Raw genomic sequence first — 22,187 nt, forward strand, 5'->3', positions numbered from 1 at the left:
CTGCACGGCGCAGCAAGGCTGACCTGCTGCACGACTTTAAGCCACTGCTCATCAAGAAGTTATTTCTATGAGGCTGTGGTGAAAATATCCGCACACATGCCTATTGCTGATGGCTCTCACTGGATTTATTTATTTATTTTTTTTAAATGTGTGGGAGGAGGGCTTTATCACCACTGGTTCGTTTTTCTCTCTTTTTATAAAGCCAAAGGTGGCCAACAGCTTGATCCAAAAGAGGACAGTCAGTTTTTGTGGAAGTTGTGTGGTATCAAGGGAGGTGTTTTTACGTGACTTCAGTACAGAACTGTTGGTTTCAGCCCTGCAGCCCAAATGCCTCTAACGCAGCCAGAGCAGCAGTATTCCTCACACTGTCCTGCCAGCCAGTTTGGCAGCCATGCCCCCTGTTGCCTACTTGAGCGACCACCTCCTTGTAATGATTCAGACGAGCCCTGCCCACGGTCTTTAAACTCTTTCAGACTGATGGGGAAAGGAAGCCTGCTGCTATCCTGGGAACAGGAACATTGGCTTTAATCAAGCAAGCCAAACAGCCAGCCTCTTGGAGACAGCTGATGAGGATGCTCCTTTAAGCACAGTCAATTAGCTGTTAGAATTAAACTGAAGGATTTGATTCTATCTTCTGATGAAGTTAAGCTGCTGCCCCCAAAGGCACAGGATACAACTAATCAATCTACATAAAAAAGACTCTAAAGTCAATAAATCAAAGCCTTAAGCAAGCAGTGTAACAACTGCAGATGAGATCACTCAATTATGGATGACACCAGACACAAAATACCCACCTTCTGCAACCGGGCCACCTTCTCGTAACACCCATCTAGCTCCTGTCGTAGCGACCTGTTCTCTTCTGACAGGATTTCCACCATTTGCTGGGCCCTGGAAACTATGGAAAAAGGATCTACTTGCATCTGTTGGTACGGGGAAGGTATCTGCTGAGCCCTGGACATTACGGAATAGGAATCGCCTTGCTGCTGCGGGCCCAGAAAAGGCTGGCATAGTCGGTAGAGATCTCCCTGATGCACTTGGTTTGACAAGAAGGGCTGCTGGGTCCGTGGCAGGAGGCCAGGATCTCCCTGGCTCGGAGTCAGGGGCTGCTGGTGCTGGGAAGGGGACAGCCTGGATGGCGGCGGAGACTGGAGCAGGGTCAAAGATCCCAAGGACGTCAAGGACGACGTCGGACTGTGGTGGTGAGGTGGTCTCTGTTGTAGCTGCAGCTGCACGTCTGGGTTCTGCCTGGAAAACCGAGAGAAGAGGCCCTGTCAAAGTCATGCAGAAGGCGATGGGTCAACCAACCGAGACGGCAGGAGACGATGCGTGTAGCTCCTAGCCACAGGTATTCCTGCACAAAAAACTCGTGTTTATTTTTTTAACATTTGTTTAAAAACTGTTTTAAAATCAAATAGTTACCAGGAAATAAATACTAAGTACATGACGGTCATCCTCATGGGTTTACTTTGTACAGAGACACCAAGAGAAACTCCAGCAACAACCACTGACCAAAATTATTTGTAACTTTTTTCCACGCTTTGTGGATAAAACAGCTCGACTGAGGACTGCTGGGAACGGGTTATTTTGTTCCCCGCTGAAACATGCGATCTCTCGTGGAGAAAACAATGAATCCTCTGCAATTAGGATACGAAGTTATAGGAACTGGCTAAGCTCTGTTACTACGTCAGCACCCTGGTACAAGTTCTAACTATCACCCAACAGGCTGCAGCCTGGTCAATCAAGAGTTTGATCTCTGGAGATCCCCAGCTTACACTCCGCTGTGCTAGCCAAGGAGCAGACTTTTCTTAGCAGATTGCGTGGCTTTATCGTGCTTGGATGACCTCAGGAGGCAGGCTTTGCTTCCTCCCCCAAAGATATTCAACCTCTGACAGCCCCGCAGTTGTCTGCATTCCCAGGAGGGACCCTAGGGGCTCGCTCTGCTGTGCTCAGGGGGTGCTGGACGTACAAAGGAGCCCCCGGCACAGCTCTGCCACCGTACCAGGAGAGTTAGCAGCGTGCCAGAGCTGAACTGGGAGCTGAAGGGTTACACAAAGGGCTCCTGGGCCGATGTGCAAGCACTCGGCATCGTCCTTCCTGTGCTGTGCAGAGCGAACGCATCAACTCCTCCAACTCCTCGGAGCCGGCCAGAGAGGAAACGCCTGCGCTACTCACATCTGGCTGCCAGCACCCGCAGGAGGCTGGAGGTTCCCAGGCCGGCGCGGGGTTCACTGTTTCAGTGCTGTGCGTCCCGTGCCTCATCTTCCCTGCTCTACAGCAGAGAAGGTGCTTGGAAACCTCCCAGCTGACGCTCGGGTTCCTTAACGGGGAAACAAATCTAGCCTCCACTTAGGGGAAACACAGCTAGTTGCTGCGGTCCCTGTCAGCAGCAGCATTTCAGGAGCTGTTTCCCCAGGAACGACTGTATGCAGGGTGGGGATCCCGAGGGTCATGCAGAAGAGAGACGTGCAACTGATTTCCTCAGGCACGTTCAGCTTAGCAGCCTGGTTCTCCCTTCCCTGGGAGGTCAGCTCCACTCATCACTGCACCGAGCTCCTTACTTCTCTGTGCCAGTTCTCACAGCGAAGGGAAGGCACCACAGGACCTGCCCAGCATCACCTAGGGGCTGGAAACTACCCGAGATAAACCTCCCCAGCTCACCCGGGGTACACACAAAGTTGAAACCCTGCATCTTCAGAAGCCCCCCAGCTCCTCAAGCTTTTTCTTTACAGGCTGTCACGCTCCTGTGTTGGCTGTTGTAATCAATTAAGGAACAACTCTGCTGTGACAATTAATTTCCGATGACCTGCAGAGGTCAGACCAAAATAGTTACGGTGCCAGTCTGCCTCCTAGCTCAAAACAAACATCACCCCAACCCTTCCCCCTCCTGAACGCGCAAAATACCCCCTCCGAGTCTGGAAACAACCTGAAGCAGTGATTCAGAGAGAACCAACTCCACTGATGGCCATGTGCTAATACTGGAAGCCTCACAAGGCCTATTTGGGTGCCGACGTTACCAGCTCGAGCTGTTTGACTCAAGGCACCCCGTTATCATCAGAGACCCACGGGCAGAACCTTGCTGTTCCCCCAGGACTTGAGCCCCAGTGAAGAGAATGCCAAAACAGGCAAAGAAAAGCAGCAGATGCCCGATACTTACATTTTTTAAGACTTATTGTAAAGGAGCGCTCTAGGAAGTCATGGCCGAGTACTGCTAACCCGGATCCATTTCCAAGAGCCCCAGCATTTTGGCACGCACCCCCAAAGCCTCGCACATCTTGAAAATCCACCAGCGGGGGGGCTCAGGCTGCAACACGAGGCTGGAGCCTCTCGTGCTGCTGCGCTGCAGCCTCACAAGCCTCACATATGCTGCTGCATTCCCTGTGACACAAGGTCATCCAACTGGGGATCGTGTTTTGCTGGAAAATCAATATAATAGAAAGAAAAATAATAAAAATATAATAAGAATACGAGATAGGTATTTCCTAGTAACCTCGGTGCCATCTAAACCTTTTCGGATCCTGTATGCAAACTTCCCCATGCATGTTCAAAGGACTTTTCAGCACCCCCACGACTTTCAGTTTTGTCTCCCAAAATACCTACATGTATTTCATGGGCTCACATGAGCTGGCTCAGAGATCCCTCAGATTAACAAGAGAATCGTGGAGTTTATTTCTCTGGTAACCTGATCTGGGACCCAGAGGCTTTAGAAAGCTAGAGGAACCCAACTGTACTACTGGAGGGCTTTAAAGCTCCGAAATGTTCAGGTATGTTGGGGTCACCTACCAGAACCGCTGACAGAATGGTGATAGGAGCTTTCCTCCCTGTGAGCTCAGTCCTCAGGTAACCCTGCAGCAGTAATTCCAATTATTTCCAACTAACCACTTCAGGCAAGAATGCAGACAGACTCTTAAAATACGTGGAAGATAAAATTACTCAATATCTTTCAATTTGCCTCAGCGTTGTAAAGACGTAAAAATCTCAAAAACAGAAAAAGAAAAAAAAACACACCCCTGCAATAATTCCTAGAAATGTTTAAGCTTGATAGCACAGCTTTAAGGGCCACTTCATTCTGAAGAGCATCACACAAGAATCTCCGCTTCCCTGACGGCCCCCGGCACGCAGCGCAGCGCCGGGGCCGAGCACAAGCGGGGATTTATGGCTCCACAGCTCCCGGGGTCACGTCAGCTTTTGGGAAGGGGATATGGCGTAAGGGCAGCCCCGTGAGCAAACCCAGCCATCGGGAGCCCGGAGGCACGCGGGTGATTTACTAATTACGGGGCACATTCTGCAGGCCTCCCTGTCGAACATGGGATTTATCCCTGCAGCAAGCGCTCGGTGATTTGGGCTCTGAGCACAGGATGGTGCTGGGATCCGACACCGGCAGCTCCCTCTGCGCCGTGGCAGCCCCTTCTCCCCAGCTCTTCCTCTGCCACCCGAAGGTTTGCTTCCATCGCCGGTGCTGCGGGGCAGATTTTAGGCAGCGAGCAGGGGCTTTGGAGCTCCGCACGCAGCCAGCCCTCTTCTGAACTGTACAATTTCCAAAGAGCGCAGACGCCTCCGGCATGCCTGGTATTTACATTAAACCAACCTGGTTAGGAACATGTATGTGTTCCCAAACTTACACCGCCCAGGAGCAGGTGAGGCAAAATGTTTGCCGACTGGTTTAGACTTACCACCCGGCCCATTCCTTTCCCAGCCCGGGGAGGGTGAAGCATGAGAATGCTGTGAATTCCCCAATGTTTATCTTGCTCAACGAGTTTTTATTTAACCGCATCGTTAGGTCACCCTCAAATTCCCCCGAACAATGAGGGGAAAAACCCGCAGAGAAGGGTGGGGCTTCCCCAGCAGAAAGAAGGGGCTTTGTTTCCTTGACACACGCTTGGAAAAATGCGCGCACGTTTCCCAATCCAAATTAATCCCGATAAACGCAGGGCCAGGGCCGCAGCGCAGGGCAGCTTCAGTGCCTGAAAATGCTTCATCGCCCCGGAGAGGCTGCAAAGAGGCTCCCTCACACGGCCCGGCGCGAGGCAAATGCCCTCCTGCAAGCTGGATGGCTTCAAAGTCCTGCCCCATCACCCAGCTGCACCTTTGGTAGCACAGAAGGTTTCTTGTCCAGATGACAGCTCCTCTCCGAGCCCGTGGGAGAGGGAGGGGAATAGAGGACTCGCTGCTTTCCCTTGCTCCGCTGCTCTGTAATTTATGGATTAGCCTTGCAATTGTTCCCCTGCTTCAGCATTTGCTTGCAAAGGAAACCTCTTCTCGGCGCAGCTATTTAGGTTAAAAAGTAACCTCATTAGATTCCCAGTGCTTTGAAGACAAATTTCGGTTGCTTCCCCTACTGGAAACCTTGCCAGCTGAACCTTTCTCCTCCTCCCCCCGCTTTTCTTTCGAGGCAGCCAGGATCCATCCCATACAGACAAAAATCACCCTGTCTAGAGGAGCTGGCTGCTGGCATGTTTTCAAATACCTCTCCCTTACACAGCAAGCAGGCTGTGTCTCAGCCTCGCTATATTTAATGCCCCGAGTATTTCTGATGCAGCAGCACCATTAAGGATCTGTTTCCTTTCCTGCATGCAGAAGATTTGAGGCCTTTGAATTCTCAAAAAGATTTGCAACGAGCCTCGACAATCATTGCCACCCCCCCACAAACCCTTTACTTCCCCTCTTCCTGGCCTCTTTATTATTTATTTAGCCAGATCAAAGGGCCTTTTCATCAGGCTTGTATGCTGCTGAAGTCATTTCAGATCACAAACAATGGTGGACAAACTCTGAAAATAGCTCCCCATAGGCCTAAGACGGCTCTGAGCAGACTCAAATTCCCCCCCGGCTCAGCCTCCGTGCCCAACTGCAGCCTGGTTTCTTCCTCCCGCTCCCCTCAAGCCAGCGCACACAGCACCGCACACAGAGCTCACCGTTTACTCACGCAGCGATGCCCTCCTGTTGCTGCTCGGTGTTACCCTTTCAGCTTCAAAGCCAGGCCAAAATCATCACACCAAAGCCCCCCCTGGGTCTAGGACAGGGCTGAGATAAGGAAACAAGGAAGGCAGAGCCAAGATTTTCAGCCCACCTGGATAAAGCTTCATCTTCACCCACGTGGACATCGGCTCTAGCCAAATCTAGCTTCTAATCTGGAGGAAACCAGAACAGGCTGGGATTTCAAATGATGCAAGGAAAATTAACAAAAGCTAAGCCAGCAAGCCTGGGATGAGGCACAAAGCACACACCGCTCTCCACTCCCATGCTTCGGTCCACTGAAAACTCTGGAAAACCCTAAAAAAAGCTCCAGTGATGTTTATTCCCCTCACCATTACTGCTTTCGTTCACTTTCTCCTTTCCCACAGGGCATTCGGGTGCAGCTTAAACCTAAAACAAAATATCTTTTTTCTTGGCAGATATAATTAAAGCACAAGTATTGCAATAAGTAACTGCAAGCTCCTAAAACGAATTGCACTGCAACTTTGGCTTTTTTTTTTTTTTTTTTTTTTTTTTCCTTTACAAACCTTCTGCAAGGCTCTGGAGCTGCACTGAACTTCCTTGTGCCAGAAAACCTGAACTGGCCTTTTTTCTGCTTTGGTTTTGTGTTTTTTTCTTCTCTGAAATGTGTCAGGCCTCTCTAGGTAAGCCAGTGAAACAGCTCACGGGCCTTCTAGACACCGTCTGCAGCTGAACACAAGATGCAGTCTCACACAATAGAGAGGGGATTTTTGCTGAAAGATAACCTGCCTCGGGAGTGCCAGGGGGCTGTTTTATAGGTTCTTTCCTTATCGGGCTGTCATTTTAGGACCATGCTTACCTGACCGACCCATACTCAGGGGGATGCTGATACCTCATCATAGGCCCGTCGGATCTCCCCTGCTGGCTGACGCGGTGCTCGCTATAGAAATGCCCCGAGTCCTGAGCTTTGCAGTTCATGGATGGGGTGGACACGTTTTTGTAGGGATACTCCGGAGGAGGCCCCCGCTGCTCCATCCCCTTCATGCTGGGCTGGGAAGGGGGCTGCACCGAGTTCTTGTAGAACTCATTGGAGCCCGAATTTTTGTAAGGGTCGCTCGACTGCTGAGGGGAGAGCGGGGAGAGGGGGGAGAGCGGCGCGCTCGTGACAGGCGCGTGCGCCTTGACACCGCTGGTGGCCAGGGACAGCTGCATCAGCCTCTCGCTCAGGGAGCGGACGTGGCCTTGCTTGAGGTCCTTCAGTCCTTCGTCCTGGTGGACCTTCCCCGGGCTCACCCGCTGAACCGTGGGCCGCCCTTCAGTCCTCATCTTTTGGTTGGTCACCCCCGTCACGTAAAACGCTGCCCCGACGCTGGCGTGCGGCTGGCCCCTGAAGTACTGCGACTGGACTTTGGCTTCCTCGTAGGTGGGGAGGTCTTCGCTGTTCTGGAGCCGCGGGGAGAGCTGCTTCTCCATGATGCTGTTGTCCACCTGGATCTCCTGGCCCTGGGGCTCCTGCCGGGCAGCATGAGTCACGAGCTGGTGGTCCTGGGAGCTCAGCCCCTCGTTCTGCGGCGCTGGGTTCCCGCTGCTGTTGAAAGGGGGGGCATTTCCCGTGGCTTGCTGGTGTAAGGCGAGGAGGTTACGGTTGTCATTTGGGTTTCCGTATCTGAGCTGCTCCTGCAGCAGGCGCTGTAAAACTGTCGTAGCTGCTTGCTCTTCTGAATTCCTCATCTCAAACCGTGGTGCCTTTTGGGTGGAATGTAAAAGCTGCCCTTGACCTAAGGAAAGGAGACACGGCTATTAGCGCCTGAGTGGATCAAGCAGACAACGTTTAAGAGCAATGGCTGGAAATACAGAAAGAAGGCAGGTTAGATTACCAAAGGTTCCCATAACAATGGGGGTCGTCAAGGCCCTTCGACCTAAGAAGGACTTGCATGCTAGGGGGCAAAGCCTCAAAAGGTGATGAAAGGTGACTCGCAAGTTTATAGGAATATCAATCGACTGCAAGCTGAAGAGATACGTGCTGAATACCTCAGACAGCAAGGCTGCTTTCAGGCTGAAAGGAGACCTATAATTCACAGGATGATGGTAAAAATGCCTGAGCCCTGTTTGTTTTACACTTAGGGCTACCAACAGTGAAATATGTTTCCCATATTTAAAGGCAGACAAGGATAAAAGGGTGAAATCAGCAATTTGTCAGCTTTAAGGAAGAGCAGGGGAAAAGAAGAGTTCTGCTGAGATATGGTTCGCAGAAGCAAAGAAATCTCTCAGTTTAGAACATTTTAAGCAAGTATGAATACCTGGTTAGCCAGCAGATTTTTAGAGTTAATAAATACCCAGGGAGAGATTAGTTCCTCGTCTCCCTGCTGCAGAAAATACCACGCACTGGTGCAAGTGAGGACGCCTGACTTCCTACTACACAAAGGCAACCAAATCCTCACACATATGTCATCACCTGAATGCATGCAAATGTGAGAGGAGGAAAAAGAGTTGTCTGATCTAAGGCAAAGACTTGGAAGTGACAGGGAAAAACACGGCGTACCAAGGAGAGAAACACAAAGAGCCAGTGCCAAGCACATCTTACGAAAAGACTCAACAACCAGTGACCAACAGCAATTATACCTCACTCCGTCTCCCAGTGGAGGCAGGAATTTGATGAGGAAACTCATACCCGTTGGCCTTGCATGAGCCAAAATATTCGAATTGAATGACACCTCCGAGACGCTTAAGTAAAAGCAGAGCTACTTTTGAGCTAGAACAGCGCAGGACAGAGTATGCTTTACAAGCTCCTGCTGGCATTCCAGCACTTCATTCTGACACCATTTTTCTGTCCCCTAGGAAGAGGCAGCTTGCTCACACCAGCTTGTGCTGTGGCAGAACCAGGGACTGACCGCTGGGGTCTGGAGACCTGGAGGGTCTGCTTTGTTCCATGTCTGCACAGCCACCCCGTTTCCTCCACCAGGACAGCCTGCCCCACGAGCCTACCCCTGTACCACAAGGCCTTGATGTGTCAGGCAGACAAACCTTCTGCAAACGTTAATGAAGAGAACATTAAAATCCCCCTCTTCCCAGGCTGCCTCACCAAGCCTGGAATTCAGGCCCTGCAATGTGATACTTCTGAACCCCCAGGCGAAGCAGCACGTACCTATGTCCTTCACTTGGACTTCCTTGGTAAGGAGGAGCAGTTCTGGCTCATGGGGGGACACAGCCTTCCTCCTGCAAGTCCAAGATCTCCGCTCAGAGATGGCTTCAGTGTCCTCTTCAGCAGGCCAGATCACTTGATGCTCTCCTCGCTTCCAAAGTAATTCTGAGGAAAGCATTGAAAACATCGTTTTAATTGGCTGACGAGACCCTAGAAATAACAAACCTTGGCCCGTATTTCACATATTCCTTTTGTAGCTTCTTGTTTTCTCCCAGAGCCCAGCAATTCTGATCCCTTTAGGATGAATGAACTCCCCTGTCCCTAACAATCTACTCCAGCTGCTGCTTTAATCATGACAATTTCTGCTCCAAGATTAAATGTTGCCAAGTAATGCTCTGTCCCATCTGTGCCTCCTAGTGAAACAGTGATTAAAACCCGTGAATTCTAATTCTTTAACTCCATTGTCGTTGTTTTTTTTTTTGTTGTTGATTTTTTGGGGGTTGTTTTTGCTAAGAATGAAAGCTGCAGCACAGATGATGATACCCTGTGCTTCCAGCTCCCTTTTCAGGGGTACTGTATATGTATATCGCAAATTGTATCAGCAGAAAGTCCTTGCTGAAAGGTGCTATGGTTAAGCACTTTATTAACTTCCACGAATCATGCCTCGGAAATGACTGTGAGAATGATCAGTATATGAGCATTAGCTTTATTTTACTGACTGGGAAAGCGAGGGAAAGAAAAGGACACTGCCAAAGTATATGCCAGAAACATACTGCAGAGCCCAGCTCCAATTCCCCAAACATTCTTTAATTACGCTACTTTTCCCTTTCAGAATAGAAAGCACTAAAGAAACTTTAACCATTGAGGGGAGAATGAGGAGAACACAGGGAAACGTGCAGTTCGGTGTGTTATTCGAGAGCTTAAATCTACTGCTGGAGGTGTAAGAAAAAGGCAAACGACGCAAAAGAAGGGGAGCGTGCTTGTGTGTGCCCATGGTGCGCTTGTGTTTTAAGGGTAAAAAGCACAAAAATAGTGAAATTACAACTAGTGATTGGGATGGATCATTTAGGTTACTTTCCTGGAATGTAGCAGAAAACAAAACGAGCAGATGTGGCAAAGGAACGCAGCCGGGGATGCTGGTCTCTGCCTCGTTAGGGCACATATCCACACCCAGCACACGTTATCTCCGATCTGCACGTTAAATACCGGAGGTGTCAACAGCAATTTCAAGGCACATGAACAATATTTGAGCAGGGAACAAGGCTGTGTTGTGTGGTGTGGTACTTCAAGATGGTGGTTGAAAAAAACATCTAATGTCAAATTCTTAACTGGTGACTTAGCTGGAGCGGGATATATTGAAAACAGCTGCCAGCAAATATGCAGCAAAGAACCTTTAAAGCAGGCATTAAGATAGCAGATAACCAGAGCAGTTTCTAGCTTCTTTCCCCAGTGTTGCACAACAGCAGAGGAGGACTCCTCGTACCCCTCACACCGCTATCATCCACTCCGCTTTTTCTTTTCTTTTTTAAACAAAGTTGCCCTGAGCAACCCTTTTTATTAGAGCATAAAAAGGCTTTTATTATGCAATATGGTGCTGCCTTTCCACCCAAAGATTTCTTTTGTCTCAACTGGAAAAATGCAAGGGGTGTGTGTGTGTTTATTTTTTTTTTAATACAAAGATACATCCCAGCTTGAGATCCTGCCTCGAAGATTTTCTCCGCAGACAAATTCAATCTGTGCACGCCTGACTCCTTGAAACGTTCAAGGAGGCAACGCTGCGTGCAACCATTTCACACACCCAGCTCCACTGCGCAGCCCCACACGCTCACATTGCCATCTAAAGACAGGGGGGCACGCTGAAAGGATCTGCTGGGGCTGAATAAATTCATCTGAGTGGGGGTGCAAACTAGGAATCAGCCTGGAAATCCAGAACAAGAGGTGGATGGAGGTCCAACATGGAGATAGTCTGGGCAACAAATCCAGTTTCTTTAAATATTCAGTACGATGCTGCCTTTCCACCCAAAGATGACTTTTGTCCCAACTGGAAATCTGTTAGCATTAAACCCATTAAGCCTTTTTTTTTTTTTTTTTTTCCCCTATTCTATCCTTTTTTTTTTTTTTTTTTTTAATTAACAAAGAAAATCTTGTGCAACTAACTTGGGTGGCAGCATTCCTGGAATCTGCTTTCTGGGCAAGCTGGGAACTCATGGCAGAACCAGTTAGTCGAACTATTTTATGCAATGAAAGACAAAAAAATGAACAGTACAATCGGTACTGTAGCCCATGTGTTATTTATTTGGACACCAAATTCTGTTTGTGTTAGGCTCTTCCAGCAATTTCAGTTTCCAGCGTGCCAAAGACTGAAATTAGTGAGGTGCACTGGAAAAGTTGTTATGATAGAGCTGGAAGGAAATTGGAACAGGTTCTGTAAACATTTTAAACAGACATCTTTTGGGGTTTAGCCTAAATCTATTAAGACGGATAGTTAACTGCACTCGGTTCATTTCAGACTACCAAAAACTCTGTGAAACTGTCCTGGCTTTTGCACTGCACAGTGCATTCTTCGTAACCACAAAGCCTAGCAAAAAACCCTGCTTTCCGAGTGGAAAACAGCTTCAGAACAATTCTGCCCCAAGGAAGCACCGTGAGGTACGTTTCCCAGGCGGAACAGATGCGGCAGATTGTTCCCAGGCATCATGGCTCTATCATCTCACCGCCTTAGCCTAACCTCCAGCCTGAAATTGTCTCTCGTAAGATCGTACCTGTACGTTCCCGAGTCCAGAGCTGGCAGAACTAACCCAGGAACTGCAAGGTGCTGCACGCAGCCATGCTGAGATCAGGTGGACGTAAAGGGGAGGGAGCTCCAGCGCTACGTAAGGAAGACAAGGGCCGTGTTTGCAGGGCATTGTGTAAAGCTGCAGCAAGCAAGGCTCCTGTCTCCAACACCGTGCAATTATGCGCTGGAGCCTCGCCAGCCCCTCATGAGGAAGAGAGATTCATGAAGAATTTAAAATGATAATACCGCCAGGCTGCAAGGAACTAAAGCAGCACATTTCTGTGCAGCATGCAAATATTTTGCAGCATTATAAAAATAAACAAGCTTAGACAAGTGAGCTACTCACCACTGCTTGATGAGTGGCTATAACGCTAGGGCTCAATTAACCTGCGTGGAGCAATAACGACTTCACAAGTGAAGAGAAGCATCTTTCTTCAGCTTGTGAAACCGGGAGGAATGCAAGAGTCCCTGCGAGGGCAGCCTGTGCATACTTGCCCAGGATGAGTGCTTAGTCAAGAAGCTAATTAGCTTACGCATCAGGTGGGATGGGAACAGGTTCACCGCCTCCGAAGGGCTGGAGTACAGTTAAGCACTTTCAGTTTTGCTACCAAGTTTTGGGTCGGTCGCACACAGAGCAATCCAGAGACAGGTTGCCAAAGCTCGGTAAACGCAGCTTCGTCAGGCAGTGACCTGAAGGTTGTGCCAAGTAATTCTGTGTTTTGTTTTTGTTTTTTTTTTAAAACACACATATCTATTACTACTTAGCCTGGTTGGCAACAGGTGACGGGATGCTTATCAGCTGGCTGAAGTCTCAGGTTGGTTTTTAGGTGCAGAGTTACCTTCAGACATACCTGCGCGCTGGGGTAGAGCAGGGGAGCACAGAACAGAGACAGCACAGCGAGGACAGGCTGGGAACCCCCGGGGCTATCGCAGAGCCCAGCTCACATGCTGAGTCACCCGGAGCTTCATGGAAACACGCCGCTGCTACATGGCCTGTGCAGAGCCCAGCCTGCACTCTGCCTGATCCTGCACCATTGGCTCCGCGTGAGCACCGGTGAAAGGGCTAGAAACAGCTGCTCTGCACACACGCTGGCTTTGAAGTGGCTGCGAGCACTGGGCTCACGAGGGTGGGGTCCAAAAATTCTTTAATGCGTCTTGCAGGCTATCGCCGAGCGCTCTCCATTCCTTCCAGCCCTACCCAAGGAGGAGGGAAGGAGAAGCAGGCGCTGCAACAGCCCGTGAGGATAAAGGTTCCCAAGCTCTGGCGCCAGCTCCCAAAGCCACAAGGCGGCACATGAGGCACACGGCATCCTGACAGCGCCCCGGCACCTGCTCCCAACCAAAGTGGGTTTCAGCCTCCAGCCATAAGCACTCCCCTGGCTCAAGCATCCCGGCCCTGCTCGCCTGGATCTGCTGACTGGCTCAGGTGATCGTGGAGGGTGGCACCGAGCAGGTGCATGGAGCGGCGCCAGCGTTACTCATCTTCATACCAGAGGGACAGAGTCACCGGGCAAACAAGAAAAACTTCCTCCTTTTCACTAAAAACAAGAACAATGTCACCCGGAGGGGTGCAAATAATACGCATAGCCCTGAGATGACATCACCTGGCAATCACAGCGGGAGGCCAGCGCAACACCCGCGGATCCAGCATGGCTCTGAGCGAGCCCCCCTTGGCCAAGAAGCTGTGCCACGAGCCACCGACCATCCTCCAGTGCTCCCAGTACCAGGAATGGGGCACAGAGAAGCCCGAGGAAGCCTGGCAGGCTGCACGAAAAAGCAGCAAGTTGCTCGGCTTCGAACAAGAAGTCAAGACAGCAACATGGGAAGAACCCAGCCCTCTGAATAACAGCTCCGAGGGAAAGCTCAGAAGACCTCAGAATTCCTGTTCCCTTGCTAAGTGCCAAGTTCTTCCCAGGGAGGTACCTATAAGCTTACCCAACGTAATTTAGATTGTGCATTAAAAAAAAAAGAAGAAAAAAGGAAAAGAAGACAGCCCTGCAGAGGCTGGTATAAACAGGAATGCTTCCGGACTTCAGGCGTTTTGGGGAGAAAGCTCTGGAATTTCAAGCTCCTCCACAGCATCTCAGAACCGAGCCCCAAAGCGTTACTCTGAGGGACATTGCTCCCAATGCACCGCACCGCTCGCTTTAGGCAGCACCAGCAGGCACACGCACAGATCTGTGCAGAGACAGCTCTGGGGCCTGTGCTGCGATTTCTGCACGTTTCACAGAGCCCCGGCTCCAACACGAGCCAGAGGAGCGCTCTGCACTCCCGAAGGCCCAGCTCTCACCTCTCAGACGCCGCCTCGAGAAACCCGCGTGAGCTCGATCCGGTTCGAGTCACCCCACGGCTCATTGCGGAGGGTTGCCTCCCAGTGCGTACCGAGCGAGATTCATCTGCTCCAAGCTTCACAGATTTCCAGTAATTATCCTCGCAGAATTCAGGAATTGCTGTAAGCCCAAGCCGCAACGTGAATTCGGCATAGGGCTTTGTTTTGTCTTTTCAGAGAGCTCGGCTTCTTGCTGCTGCTAGCACTCAGGCAGCGCCCTGCTTCTGTCGTCAGCAGCCCCTGTCCCGCAAGTATCCCAAGTATGCCTCAGCACCATTTTCATTGCATTGTGTGGTTTCGCCATTCCTCCACTGATTTAATCCAGGCCTCTCCTCGGGGCTCTCAGATAATGAAAACCATGTGAGAGGAAAATGTAATCTTCAAACATGCAAACCAGTTTCATGTGCATTATCAGAAGGGAGCAGAACGTTGACAGTGCATCATTTGTCCCTACTGATAGCATCGGGCTCTTTTAATTGCTGAGGAGATAAAAAAAAAAAAAAAGATTACAATCGGCATCTGCATTAAAAATAAAGTCAAAATCCGAGCCCAAAAGCTGAAGTCCTAAAAACAAGGGCGATCCACTCCCCAGGCAGCTGGAGGGGTCTGCTGAAACCTTAAGGCAGCGCGCCGCCAGCCCCGGCGTCCTGAAAATGTGCATAAGAAGTTGACACAAATAAAACTTGCAGGCAGAGATGGGTGTAGGGAAGCAATCGCTACGGCCTAACGCTAGCAGGGAATTTTCTGGCTTTTTCCAGCATTACCACAATCTAAACTATTTTAAGCCCTTTTTCATAAGGAGGAGCTCTTCTCGTTGCACAGAGCAGTCGCACAGAATTCAATGGGACTAGTCACAGAGCAAGGCAAGCAGTCGGCCACGGGCCCTCCTTTTCCACAAGGCTCCTTTTTTTTTCCTTTCTTTGTAAAGGGAACCAGCTAAAACAGCGAACTCATCCCCGCAGACCTGGCAGTGCTCTTTCAGAGATGCCACAGCCCAAGAAAGGGAACAAACCCCACTGCAGGGCTTGGACAACCCGAGCCCATTTTGTGATCCAAGTCGGGCAGCACAGGTTAAAAAGATGGATCTGCATTATTTTTTTTTAAAGTAAAACCCAAGAGGAGATCCAGACCACCAAATTTTTAGAAGGCAAGGATGTTTTCCAAGTGGTTTTGGTGTCATTCTTTATCATAACCACCTGGGTTTTTCACGTGCACCTTGTAAAAAACCTTTAATTACTTGTAAGATGATTAATTAAGCCTCAGCCCCACACTGGGAGGAAGGCATTAGGATGCTCGTTTCAACGCAGCTCCGTCCATGTTCCTGCTGCCACAACTATGTCATTCGGGGAATTGATTTTTTTCACTGCAACTATTCCAGCAACCACTCTAAAGCGGCTACACCAGGAAATAATTGGGTTTAGGTATATTACTCAGGAAGCCTTGTGTAAACCATACCAGCAAAACTATGTCCTTGCTAATATAAACTTCATCACGACTAGGAGGAGTTTCCATAATGACTGAAGCAGCAAGTATTTTTAAGCACAGATTCTGCCGAAACGGCTTTGACTGAGGGTGCAGGCATCCCAGCACCTCTGCAAGCAGGAGGCAGGGCAGTTTTCTAAATATCTTGTGCAGCTGGAGGAGATGCTCCTGCGAGGTATCCCCAGCAGCTGGGGTAACAAGAAGCTGGAGCTGTCATATTCCCCCGCTGGAGGACATCTGCACGTTTGGGTTTTGATGGTGCAGGGCTAGGAACGAAGAGCACACCAGGATCTTATGCCACAGAAGCAGAGATGTGCTGCAATTAACCTTGCTGAAGGTGCAGAAGCCACCCCAAAACAACTCGGGGTGTCCCTGGCACCACTCCAGGCTGCAGGCGATGGCAGCAGCAGGCCGCACGCGGAGCTCTCCTGTTTTCACGGGCAGGGGACGTGACGCAGGGCCTCGCGGAGCCTGGAAAAGCTGGCACCCCGACCTCTTGAGACAAGGGGAAGCTGGGCTGCTGCCTCGGGGCTGGCTGCCTCCCACAAGCGATGTCTTGTGAGCCTTGGGTCGCCCCTTCAGCCTTCTGTGATGCTCCACGGCACCATCCCTCCAAAATGCCATGGGAGCAGGTTGGGACGGGGCCCAGGGCTTCCCACACCACTTGTTCTCTTGTCTCCTGCTTCCCAAACCAGAAAGGCACTGGTTGTTCTCCAGGTGGTAAATCTATTCTCCTCCCCATGGATGCCAGCGTTTTTTTTATTATTTTGCTCCTTTTTAAACAAGATCCGAGTGCTCCATGCCCAACCCACAGCCACCACCAGGAGAAGCCAGGTATTTTCAGGCACCTTGGGAGGGTTTTTCCGCCTGCCCTCCACAGTCCCCTGCTCTTACCCAAGGGAAGGGTGGAATAGACTCTGTGATCGCTCTTGGTCTCTTAAACTTTTGTCATTCTGCAGTAAAAGAGTGGTGTTTTTTTTAACCTAACAGCGATTAGGTGCAGCCCATGTGAGCATTTGGCTGTGATGATTTCGGTAAACTTCAGATTACCAAATCCTCGTACAGCGCCGCGAGCTGTCTCACACTGCTTTTATGTTCCGTGTCTCCAGAAATATGCAAGAGGTTTTAGTTTTGTTTCTTTTCTAAGAAAAAAAAAAAAAAGCCAAACCAGGGAGCTGTTTTCCCACCCTGTTTTTCCCAAGCCCTACGACAGCACAGGCTCGTCCTAGCATGGAGCTGTGCAATTCGCTTCAGCTGGACACACAACTGCCCAAATTAGAAGAGGAAGAAACGTTCACCAAAGCCTGAAGAGAACAAAGTCACTGAAATGTGGAATTACTTTCCTTGGGGGTTGCAGTAAATAATCCTAAAAGGTTAAGCAATCTGTTAAAAAACCAAGTTGTGTAGAAAAACAAAGCTTTTTAAAGCAAACAACAGTTCCTGCGACACAGCTCCTACGCAGACGAGAGCCTTACGAAAGCTAATTAATTAAACTAAAACTTAAATTGGCATAATTCATAGGCATTCGTAGAATAGAATTGCTCAGCAAAATCTCCATCTACAACCGGATATATAAGGGCTGTACTGAAGGCCTTGCTTTTATGTGTATCAGACCAATTTAATCAGATCAGGGCGCTTCTCTTCATTTGAACTAAGGCTTCAGCTCGTGGGGAGAGGGGAGAGCCCCTGCTTTCCCAGCACTAGGCCAGCAGTAGCGGAGCTGCTCCCAGCAAGGCACAGCACGTCGGACACCCTTAAAATCCACGAGCACAACCCAGGACCCCTGAGCCTTGCAGGAGGCTCCAACACTCGTCCTTCCCTTGCTTAAGCTGAGCACTCGCACGGAACCGCTGCTCTCCTAGGACAGGGTCAGAGGGCTCTAAGAACTTCCACATTGTTTTTTTAATTTGGGCTCAGTTTTCTGTTTTGTTCAGGACTTTCTTCTCATCCTCCTATTCCTGTTCACTCGCCCATTCATTCCTCACTCCATCTCCCACTGAAATCAGGTGGCTGGTTTGCCCTGCATGCCCATTTATACACAGATAAGTTTCAAATATATCATTAGCTACATTAGCTAGAAAATTATGTCTGAGTGTCTAGGTAAATACAAATTACAGCAACCCTGAAAAACTCCTTTCACCTGAAGGCGTAATAGGCAAGGCAGACAAGCATTATGCTGCATATTTAGAAATGCATCGCTCCTAGGGCCTCCTTCACACCAGCATTCTCCAAAGCTGTTGTGATTTATTTCCTTTTGCCTTGAAGATTACATTTCAAGACTACTCAGGAGAGCCGAGCAACATGCAAGAGCTGGATATTTGCTGACTTGGAGCTCTCCTGCCATGCAGTACAATGCTTTCACGTGGACACAACTTCAGATCTGGTCCAAGCACGAGCCAAAAACTTTTGCAGGAGCTGAAGACGCAGCCATGGTGCGGAGGCTGCGGTACGGCGACTTCCTGCGGCTGGCACCGCCTTGCAGGTGTTGGGAATCTGCTCTCCTGTCCAACAGGGTTTAACAGCTGAGAAGCTCCTGCAGCCACGCTGGACTCCGAGGGCAGCTGTGTGCCTGCTCGCTCATACAATGATTTAAAGCCTACGATGTGATAAATGGGCATGTACAAAGAGAAGATTGAGCAGAGCAGGTAGACAAAAGTCCAATCTAGAAAACAAACACACATCAAAGAGCAAGACGAGCAACGGGTTCCCAAAAGCAGAAAACGAGCTTACAGAACTCAGTTGTGGCCCAGATTCAACACAACGGGCTAAAGCATTTTGACAAATCCTCGGGTGCTTCCTGAACCTTTACAATGGGCACTTGGAACACTGCTCTGAAGGCCCGAGAGATCCAAGTCCTCCCTCGTGTTTCAGTGGAGAGAAGAGGAGAAAGAGAGCCTTCAGCCGTATTGCCAACCCCCACAAATGGCTGTTCTCACCCTATTATAAACATTTGGTCTCCATGGAAGGGGGATACCTAGCAGCAAACATTGGCAACCAAGGACATTCCACTCCACTGTATCGCCCACAATAGCAGGGGAAAAAAAAAATCCACAAGGCTGTCGCAGTTCGGAAACCTTTCAGGAGACTTCTTCAAAAGCAAGTGTCTGGAAATACCTTGAAATATGGGACTGCGCAACAAAAGTTGGATGGGAAAAGACAGGCATCTTCCTGAATTCAGAAAGCGTTTGCACTTCACCCCAACGTGGGAACGTCTAATAAGCCAAGAAGCCTCTGCCAAGAACAAGGTCGGTTTTCTAATTCAGCACAGAGCCTCATGTACGCCCTATTTTGCCCTGCTCAGTCTCATAATGTACAGGTGTTTGGAGCCAGGCTTTAGTGAGTTTAATGTGAATCTTACCACGTAGGGACTTTCTCGTCGTGGGCTTTGTCTTTGCAAAGGGTTACGGCTCTGCAGCTCTTTAGGAGCTGTCAGGATGAATGAAGCAGGAACTGCAGACTGGAGTCCTGCCCCAGGAGAGGTACGAGCAGATAGATTCATTCACAGCTAAAAGGATTTCACATTAACATACACTGGGACTGTTGGTAATTCTGGAATTAAAGACTTAATTCTGGATATACACCGACAGGGCAACAACCTACAGCTACACCAGATTTCGCTCTACGTTAATAACAGAAAGCCTTTAATGAGCTGAAATTGCACTTTGGCTTGTCATTCATTACAGTGACAGTGAGTCCAAGCCACGGACCAAGACAGCATTGTGCTGGATGCTGTACAGTTAAATAGTGCAAGGTGTTCCTTCCAAAATAAAACCAACCACACACAAAACCAGCCCTACATTATACTCAGCTGGAGATGAAGGGATAAAAGAGGGAGAAGGGTTTGTGTTTTGAGAACTTGGGGGTTGCAAGTGCTCAGTTTCACCGTCACAATTGGGAAAATGTGGCGGTTAGGCAACGCAACCTTCTTCCCAAATAAAAAAATCGGTCAGTTTGCCAATGAAGGACAGAAGAAAGAGAACAGTGGACTATTAAATTATCGCCACTTCTGAGATTCTTGCTATTCTTCTACAAAGTGAATGGCTTATGCTAATCAGGATGCATCTGAAATATATCCTTCAAGCCTTCTTGTACAAATATAGTTCTTATTTATCCAGAAAGATCCCCACCAGCTGGCAATGTTTGCATACAATGTTAAACCCAACTTCGAGAGCCCATGCATTATGAGTCATTTTAAGTTTAAAAACATCGGTTCTCTTCACTGTTATTGAAGATGGGGTATCCGAGAGGAATTTCAGTGGAATTCAACAACAATCCTCTGTGTTACCATTCCACTTCCTCCAGCACAAAGCAGCTGTAAGTTTTTCTTGGTTCTTTTTTTTTTTTTTGCCCTGTGCTTTGCCTATAAAATATCTTTGGAGCAGGGACAAAAGGATTTGCACCAATCCCTTCTACACGAATCAAATATTTATGCTCTACCCTCTTCAAGAACTTTCATCTAGCAACCTGTGGAATGTGATCTCCTGACCTTAACACTCAAGCACATCTAAATCAGCTGCCCTTTGAGCTGTATTACAGACTGCAGGGATTTTTTATACATTCTTATTGCAGGCATATGAAAACCTTGTGGCCCCGCTGCGGCGCTCTGCAGCACAAAGCGGGCCATACATTAGTCCAGAGGCGCTCAAGCCTGCCTTGCGAAAGAGCAACACTGACTCTGCAACGCTCACAGCACAAGCCGATGCCATGCGTCACCGTAAGCAGGTAGAATAATCAGCCCTGCTATCAGTGTATGGCCCAGCCAGCAAAACTCAAATATGTGTTGGATCAGACATGTCCAAAGTGATGAGGTGCCGGCACCACCGAGGGATTTACAACCCCGTGTCCCCCCGTATGGCCCGTTCTGCCTACCTGCACTGCCCAGCTCAATAGGGCAGGCAGCGCTGCCCGCAGAAACAGAGAGCTCGTGAGGAGAGCTGGCACCCCTTTCCCTCCTGAAAATCCTCCCCTTTCCTCAGTGAAGAGGAAACAAATCATTCTGCCTTGTGCTTGTGGCTCCCAGGAATGTTTTAAGGGCTGAGGTTATGCTGCAAACCAGCGTCCTGGAGAAAAAGAGAGGGAAGACCAAGTGCCCAAGATGAACCTGCAACTGAGACTTCTCCCAGGGGACTGATTTCTCCAAGGTCAGCTCATGACCCTACTGCTAGGAGAAGGCAGCGAGACAGCCCTGGAGCAAATCTGACCCAAAGATTTAACAGAGCATGGTCTTGACGATAGGGTTCATAGTTCTGTATCAGTCCTGAACCAGTGCAGCGTTGCCAGCACTCCACAGCTGCAGCACAAGCTCAAGAAGATGGTTCTTGCATTCCCACCCTTGATTTGGTGGGGAGACCTGGTCACGGGCAGCCAAAGGTGGTGAGACAGCAGCCAAAAACCTGTATCACGTCCTCTGTCAGATCCTGCTCAGACCCTCAGAGCCGAGCCGAGCCGAGGGTCCCTCAGCTGAGCACCTGCTGACTTTCTGCCCTCCCTCTGCAGGGGGAACAGAACACCTTTTCCACTTACTTTTCCCCAAAGAAATCCCTCCAAGGGGAGAGGAAGAGGAGGGAAAGAAAAAAGAAAAAAAAAAGAAAAAAAAAGAAAGAGGCACAGGGACTGCGACGGAGCAGTATTTAGCATTTCCTGTATCATCCACAGGAAAAACCCACGCAGTGGGGAAGAGCGTGATGTCAAGGCTGGTTCCACTACACAAACAGCCAGATCCTCCTGCTGGGGGATGGATGCTGTGTGTTTCCACAGGGAACAATGTAATCCTCCCTGCAAAGGAGGAGTCCGGCTACGAGCCACACGAAATTCCACAGGTCCTTCGCTTGCACAAAAGCCTGGTGGTGATGAAATGTTGGCCTAGAGGAAGTGGGTATGGACACAGAGCTGGGAGAGAAGGAAAAAAATCAGAAATTCACAGTGGTATTATCATTTATAAAGCAGAACACATCCAGCACTTGGCCCCTTGAGAAAGGAGTATGCTGCAAAATGTGTTTCCCTGCACAGAGCTCGGGCCTCCATCCAATTATTATGTGCACATGTCCTTGCTGCGTTCCCAGCCTTACTTTAAAAACACAAAACCCAAAGAAAACACATCTTCACATTCACTGCACAGCACCAAGCATGTTACCAGCCACCTTTGATAATCTGCTAAGACGTGCATACACCTTAATTACGGGCTCAACGCTTCTACACCTTGTGACACCAGGAATAAAGCACTTAATGTAAAACAAACTCCAGTCTGAAGCAGGGAGTCTCAGCTGGTCGTGGGAGCCCTATGTGCACGCACGCATATGTAAACACACATGCATACTTCTCCGTGAAGCATGACGAGCGAAGACAACCTTGACACGTGGATTACAAGCACAATGCCTGCGATTATTTTCTGAAAAGAGCATCGCGAGAAACACTTCTGCTTTCAAACACAGCCCGACGCAAACCCACTCCCTGACTTGCACCCGATTTTACACTGATTACACACAAGTATTAATTTTAGCTAATATTCGCTGCTAGTGGTGGAACGG

At 49.3% G+C, this 22,187-nt stretch overlaps 1 protein-coding gene across 5 annotated transcripts in view; it reads right to left on the bottom strand.

The window, feature by feature from the left end:
• The window catches only part of AMOT (angiomotin), a 59,930-nt gene that overhangs the window by 26,269 nt on the left and 11,474 nt on the right, over window positions 1-22,187 (bottom strand). For 3 of the 5 annotated variants that reach the window (XM_068696539.1, XM_068696538.1, XM_068696541.1), the window contains 3 exons: window positions 9,077-9,238; window positions 6,791-7,709; window positions 795-1,245 (listed from right to left, as the gene is read on the bottom strand). In XM_068696539.1, coding sequence (XP_068552640.1) covers window positions 795-1,245; window positions 6,791-7,662 — 1,323 coding nt within the window. In that variant the 5' untranslated portion in view covers window positions 7,663-7,709; window positions 9,077-9,238. Of the gene's footprint in view, window positions 1-794; window positions 1,246-6,790; window positions 7,710-9,076; window positions 9,254-14,139; window positions 14,658-22,187 lie in introns of those variants that run through there. The other 2 variants (XM_068696540.1, XM_068696537.1) reach the window with 2 other exon arrangements.

Source organism: Anas acuta, chromosome 13 (assembly GCF_963932015.1).
Source record: "Anas acuta chromosome 13, bAnaAcu1.1, whole genome shotgun sequence".
Lineage (NCBI taxonomy): Eukaryota > Metazoa > Chordata > Aves > Anseriformes > Anatidae > Anas > Anas acuta.